The sequence below is a fragment of the Poecilia latipinna genome, unplaced genomic scaffold, assembly GCF_001443285.1.
Source record: "Poecilia latipinna isolate Pla-1442-1.1 unplaced genomic scaffold, P_latipinna-1.0 Scaffold1705, whole genome shotgun sequence".
Classification (NCBI taxonomy): Eukaryota; Metazoa; Chordata; class Actinopteri; order Cyprinodontiformes; family Poeciliidae; genus Poecilia; species Poecilia latipinna.
This window is the reverse complement of record NW_015114321.1, coordinates 101041-107829: the sequence shown is the minus strand read 5'-3', so window position 1 is coordinate 107829 and position 6789 is coordinate 101041. Positions and strand designations below refer to the sequence as shown.

General features: G+C 39.6%; 1 protein-coding gene across 1 annotated transcript in view; it reads left to right on the top strand.

The window, feature by feature from the left end:
* Window positions 1–5554: 5554 nt before the first annotated feature.
* Window positions 5555–6789, top strand: part of septin12 (septin 12) — a 70452-nt gene continuing 69217 nt past the window's right edge. Inside the window, exon 1 of the mRNA XM_015060377.1 lies at window positions 5555–5842. Within this exon, the coding sequence (XP_014915863.1) occupies window positions 5788–5842 (55 nt within the window). The 5' untranslated portion in view covers window positions 5555–5787. The remainder of the gene's footprint in view (window positions 5843–6789) is intronic.

Below are 6789 nucleotides of genomic sequence, written 5' to 3'. Positions count from 1 at the left end.
GCTTGCTATGAACGCTGAACAAGCACACGTGTATTATGCCACCTGGGCTGTGCGGAGCGGTGAAGAGACACTGAGGGAACCGTATCTGATGGGGAAACACGAATTGTAGTAACACCAGCATTGTCAGTAGTTTCTTCTTCTTCTGTGGATTATAGGAAGCAGCTATGTTTTGCGTCATACTATGCATGATCTAGGGATTTCCTGACAGAAAAGATCTATTTACTCCGTTTACAAGACAACTGAGACCAGTACGTTTTAAAACATTGCACTCTTTAACCCGTTCTCAAACTGTGCCGTTGTCAGAGAAAACATTCGCCATTTTCGTGTAAACATACACTACAAATACAACGAAACTCTATTGTTTTCACCCGAAATTGTTGTGGTGTAAACGGGGCCTTAAATGTGTTACTGTCTAAAAGACAAGTACTTGACAATAAGACAAGTACTTTTAATGAAGATACGTGAGTTAAAGACTTTATTAAGTTAATGTCAACCACAGAAACTGCTGAACACAAGGTTTCCTTTGCACACATTGCCCAGATCATTAGACTGTCTCCTCCTGTTTGGCTTCTTCCCTTTAAGCAATCTTATTCCAAGTCTTCACCAGGTTAGCTATATGAACCTTACATTATGAGGATGTAAATCATGTGGATGGCAGACAGTTTTCAGTTAGAAACTTGGGTCAAGATGTGAATTCCAGCCTCTCACTGACAGCGTGTCCTTAGGCAAAAATTGCTGCAAAATCAATCAACCGACCAATAAGTCAATTTTATTTATAAAGCACCCTTCACGCTAAAAGCAGCTCAAAGGGCTGTACAGAATCATAAACAATAAACCCACAAGAAGATACATAAGAGCTTGTATCTACCTGCTCCTTTTTGAATAATGCTTCTTGCCTTTTTGAAATAAATAAATATTCCCAACCAAAATAAAGAAAAAAACATTGAAAAACACACAAATATTAGGAAAATGTAGCAACTGAATAAAAATAATAATAAAAAAAAAGTCAAAAGCCTTTCTGTCATTTTGCCATTGGGCCTACAGCACAACGAGATTCACAGTGAATCACAATGGGTACATGTGTAACAAAAAAAAAAAGAAGCATAATAAGACCAAAAGGGAAAAATCATATCATTCACCAATCTAATAAAATGCCAACCTACTTTGAGACCCCTATCAGTAACTGTTTAAAACTCCTTAAAGTCCTGCTTGCTCTTTATCGTCTACCAGAAGGCAGAAGTTCAAACAGATGAGAATCAGGATGGATGACATCTCTAGTAACGTTTTTTGCCTCGGACAAAATACGGCTGTTAGTGTTGTCCAAGGAGGAAGCAAGAGGACATCCAACAATTCTTTTCTCAGACTTGATAATCCAGTTCAGGAGTCTTGAGCTGCTCGTCCGGTGCCAGATGACCTCAGGGTCTAAGTTAATAGCAGCTTTGCGAGACAGGATGGTGCAAGATCGCTAAGACATTTAAAAACCACTAAAATAAACTTAAAATCAATCCTGAGACGTACAGGGAGCCAGTGCAATGATTTTAAAAGAGATGAGTTTGTCTTCTGGTCTTGGTTAGCACAGGAGCAGCAGAGTTTTGTAAAAGGTGAAAGTTGGACAGATTGTTTTTAGGGAAACCAGAAAGCTGATGTTACAGTTGTCTAAACGGCTAGAAATAAAAACATACTTTACAGTCTCAGTATTGGCCAGAGGGAGAAGAGAGGAGACTTTGATGCCTGCTGCATTTTGAACAGAAATTCCCCATTCAGCAGTTCTTATCATCCATCCATTTTCTGTACACCCTTGTCACTAGTAGGGTCAGGAGGGGTGCTGGTGCCTATCTCCAGCCAGAAAAGGGGGTACACCCTGTACTGGTTGCTAGCCTGTCTCAGCGGTTCTTATCAAATTGCTCCAATCATAACTTTGCTTCAAAGTGGATTAGTATTGAGGTTCAGTATAAACACCAGTGATGGAATGGAAAGAAGCAGAAGAACTTCTTGGCTGTACTTAAGTACATGTGTCATGTATTTATTCTTTACTTAAGTACAGTAGATTTAATGATGGGTACTTTTGACTTGTACTCCACTGCTTTTACATTCAGAATCTGTATTTTCTACTCCACTACATTTCTATTATGTTTTGCGTGTTGCGTTGCATGTTACATTCATGTCACATTGCGATTTTTTTGTTTTATTAATTTGAAATTAATTAATGACTTATTATTAAAGGTTAACTTGCTAACTTGTTAGCCTATTATTCAAAAAACGCTTGAAAAGTCTTTCGAAAGTCAAAAATGTTTGACTTTTTAAACTCAGAAATTTCTAAGTTTTTTAAGTCAGTTTTTTCTAGAATATTTCTGAGATGAATCTCAAAATTTCAGAGTTTTTTGGCAGAAATGTACTCCTTTTTATTTTAAAAATAAAATCTATCTATTCTGGTCCTAATACGCTGTCATACATTTCTTCCACCCCTTTCGTTTCTACCACCTCCTGTGACACACACAGCACACAGATCCATATCTACGAGTCACACAGATGAGGGAAAGCTACTGTGACATTAATCCTCTCTGGCTCAGAGCTACAGGACTAATGAGAGGCCCCTGACCCTCGCTACCATCAGGAGAGCGTGTGAGAAGGAATCTTACAAACAGAGATATTACAGTGGCTGCATGTTGCTGCTGACTGTGGGTGTTCAGTTAGCTATTCTATCCATCTAACCTGCTGTCTCACTCATCCCTAATCTCTGCTTGTGATGGGCTTGATAGTTCCCAGTGGTGCATTTGTGTTTGTGAGTGAGACGACAATTGAGTGTGTTTCTCAGTGTGCGCGCGTGTGTGTGTGTGTGTGTGTTCATGCGTGCTCTGGCTGGCCTGAAGGAATCTTCTTACACTGGGTATGTGTGTGTGTGGCAGACTGTCAGGTGAAGAATTTGTGAACTGCATTCCAGAGTAATTTAGATCAAATGGCACAGAGATAACCTGAAGTGACTGGTGCACCAAGGACACAAATGCTTCATTTTAGCCTCAGTGTGGGTGATGTAACAGAGAACTCTGATGAAATATGGTGAGTATAGGTTTAACATGACAATGAAAAGAGTTGGTGTGACTCGTTAGAAGCAGACCTTCACACAGGAAGCCTAAATTATGGGTCTTTGCTGCTGTGCTGTGAAAGTGAAGACCTCTGGGTGTTCCTGCAGTTACATTTATTTGAAACGTTTCCTCTGAAACGTTGTTGTAGCAGAGCTCATGATTGAGGTTTGTTACATGTGGAAGTAAAATGGTTTGGTGGTGTGAGTGTCACTGCAGTCTGTTACTGAGCTCAGCAGGAAGTCAGTTTTAGCAGTTTAATAATAATCAACTCTACTTAACAGGGAACATTTAAGCAGGCCATTGTAAATGGAAAAAAAGAGGAGCAAATTTCCAGTCAAAAAACTCAGAAATGTTGTGATTAATCTCAGAAGTTTTCTTGAAAAATCATAGAAATTTCCAAATTTCAAAATACTAACATTTTCAGCTTTTGGAAATTTTCTGAGTTTGAAAAGTCAGATATTTTCAAATTTCCAAACACAGTTTTCTAGAAAATTTCAGAGTTTTTTTTTTTTTTTCTTTTTTTTTTTTTTTACGTTTGTGGCTCAGAAATGTCCCTGTTTTTTCTAGAATGTTTCTGAGGTTTTTGGCCTTTTTTTAATCTATTTACCTCGACCCAAATTCTCCATTGTAATAAAGCTCAAACATAAATGTTACCATGTGCTGTACCAGATTACAGCACAAACTAATTTGCATCTGCAGTCCCTTGATGGAAAACAAATCAGTCCGGACCTAGTCTAGGCCATTCTTACACATGAAAACGTTTTGATCTGAAGGAAACATCCTGCCTGGATGTTCAGGGTGGTCGTCAACTCTGAGAAACTTCCACATCCTTGCTAAAATAAATCCCTGAATCATGATGCTGCCGCCACCACACTTTTGCATAATGTGCAGAGTTGGTGTTAGACCACCTATAGACATCTGAATGTGGGCCAACATGTTGTTTCATCTGATCAGATGGTTCACATGTTTGTTCTGTTTTCTATCTGGCTTCCAGACACAAGACCCCTCAGGGTTTCCTTTCAGCATTAGCTTTCCCTTCTTTCATAAAGGTCAGATTTATACAGTGCATGACTGATGGTTGTCGTGGGGCCAGAGGTCAGATTCCCTCACCTCAGCTGTGATTAATCCGCTCCTCCTCTTCTTGTAAACTCTGAAAGAGTATGAACATTATTTAAAACTGTACTTAAAGAATTGCGATTGTCACTTTTTTCATCGTTACATATTCTATTCAAATTCCCAGAAAAAAGGACTGTCTAGAGAAAGTGTTCTCACGTTTAAAGAATCATAATTCTGTTTTTAGGTTTTAAAACTGAGACACAAAATCGTTGCAAAAAAGTGGGTGGATACATGTTATTTGTAGAAAATGCTAAAAAAAAAGTTTCTTAATTTCCTCTAAAGTTTATATGTTTATGTCTTTACACTATGAATTTCGACTTATAGAATTACTTGTTTGGGTACACAACGCTGGTCCATAAAGCTGATTTTGAAAAAGCACATGGTTTCCAACCTAATAAGACAAAAAATAATCTAAACTATATTCCTGGTTGTTTTTGGAGTCATTGTTGTGTCGATATTTAGTGCAGTTATTCTATATATAAAATATACTGCTAACCTGTATAAGTTGGTTTGTTATCACTTTTTGCCAAAATGGAGAGTCCAAAGAACCTGCAGCTGGTTCACCTCTCTCCTCATTCAGATGTTGGCTTGAGCAGAACTCTGGGAGACGTTCAAAGTTTGGGACGTTGATTCAGAAACTAATCAGACACTCAAAACGCAAAATGTTACCTGCGGCAGGAGACGGTTGTCTACAGGAGGGACATGAAAGCTGGTGGAGATTCATTCCAAAATCCCTGCAGCTTTAAGGACAGAACTGGAACCAGAACCAGAACCGGAACCGGAGCCAGAACCAAACATGGAGAAGCAGCATTCAGCTTCTATGCTCCACTAATCTGGGACAAACTTTCAGAAAACTGCAAAACAGCTGAAACACTGAGTTCCTTTAAATCAAGACAAAATAATTTGTTTAGAGTTTCCTTTGATAACTGGAACATTGATTAATATATTTGATATATAGCTGATTATGATTTTGATGATGGCGTTTGATAACATGTAATGTTAATGCATGTTTCCTAATTGGTGACTGATGATATAAGGTACTTTGATCTGCCTCGTTGCTTAAATGTTCAAATAAACGTGACTTGTAAAACGCGGTGAGTTTTTTCATTCATTCATTTATTTTTCTGTGTTGTGCTTTTCTTGCATGCTGTTGCTATTTCCAATCATTTATTTTTCCTCTTCTATCACATCCCTTCTCATGGTGGAGGTTTGTGGGGGATGGAGGGATTCTCACTCAAGTTTTTTTTTTTTTTTCCAGGTGTTGCATGCGGCTCCGCCCACCCTCTGTCCGCCCAATCCCCCCGCCCCCCCTCTATGCCTCCCATCCCTCCCGGCTGCTCCCTGTGCATGAAGCAGGGGGAAGGGCCCACAGCCACGCAGGGGCTCCGACGGTCCAACAGTCCGACAGAGCAGCGAGATCCGAACTGGAGGGAAGGAATCTGCTGCACAGTATTTTGTCTCCGGACCAGGTTGAGTTATTTCCTGACGGACAGAGAGCCAGAGAGCCACAGAGTTTTCCTCAGAGCTCGTTTCGTTTCTCCTCTGCCTTGGAGCGCAGCGACGGGAATCTCTGCAACTATTAGACAGGATGTCGGACCTTCCAGTCAATGACCACCTCGCTGGGATCTTATCAGATTTTGAAGGTATGTGGGACGGTAATATTGAATTACTTTGCTGCAGGCTGAAGTTTGGAACGCAGTAAAACAGACCCTGGAGGATATCCATTTTATTTTATTTTATTTTTATTTTTTCAAAACAAACAAAAAAACAAAAAACAAAAACAAAAACAAACAAAAAAAACAGGACACAGTAGACCTGTTTAACTTTTTGTGATAGCTTTAATTTTTGCCAATTTTCTGTTGTGTGTTTTTTTTTTTTACTCCAAATAATCCACTAACTTAAAAAAGTTCCAGTTGGTTTCAGGCTGCAGAGCTAAAGCCTGCTCTGGCTTGTAGTGTAACAGGACTGCAGTTCAACTATCATGTGAAAAACATTTAATTCACCTGAATGTGGCTACTGTATGAATAGGGCTTGTCTGGTGTGTGAGTGTGTTGTGGGAGTGGGGAATAGTATCTTCAGATCTTCAGATGCTCTGAATGAGCTGCTGTGACTGCTTCCTGCCTGCTTCCTGCCTGCTTCGGGGTAAAACTCTGCAATCCCTCCAGTCAACACAAGTGCTTTAGTGAACAAACATGCGTACAGTACAGCATGTGTTGGTAGGCCTGATGCTACATGCTACGTGTCTTTTGATGCTGGAATTCAAATTAAACTACAGAGAACTTCCCAGTGGTTGAGTTTTGTAGATGAACATTTTAAAGAAACATCCAAACTCCATGCAGACATTTCTGCTCTCTGCAGCCTGTCCAACATCCCCAACCAGCAACTGACTCATTACTGACCTTTCACACTCAGGTCCAATTGGTGACAATAAAGTAACATTTTTATTTTCAGAAGAAGACATGACTGGGTGCTTGTTAGCTGTTTCAGTCCAGGTTTTCATCAAATCTGTAACTGAACAGTTCATTTCAGTTCACTTCATTGTTTCGGGTCCAGTGTGCTGTTATAGGACTGGACAATAGAACACACACAC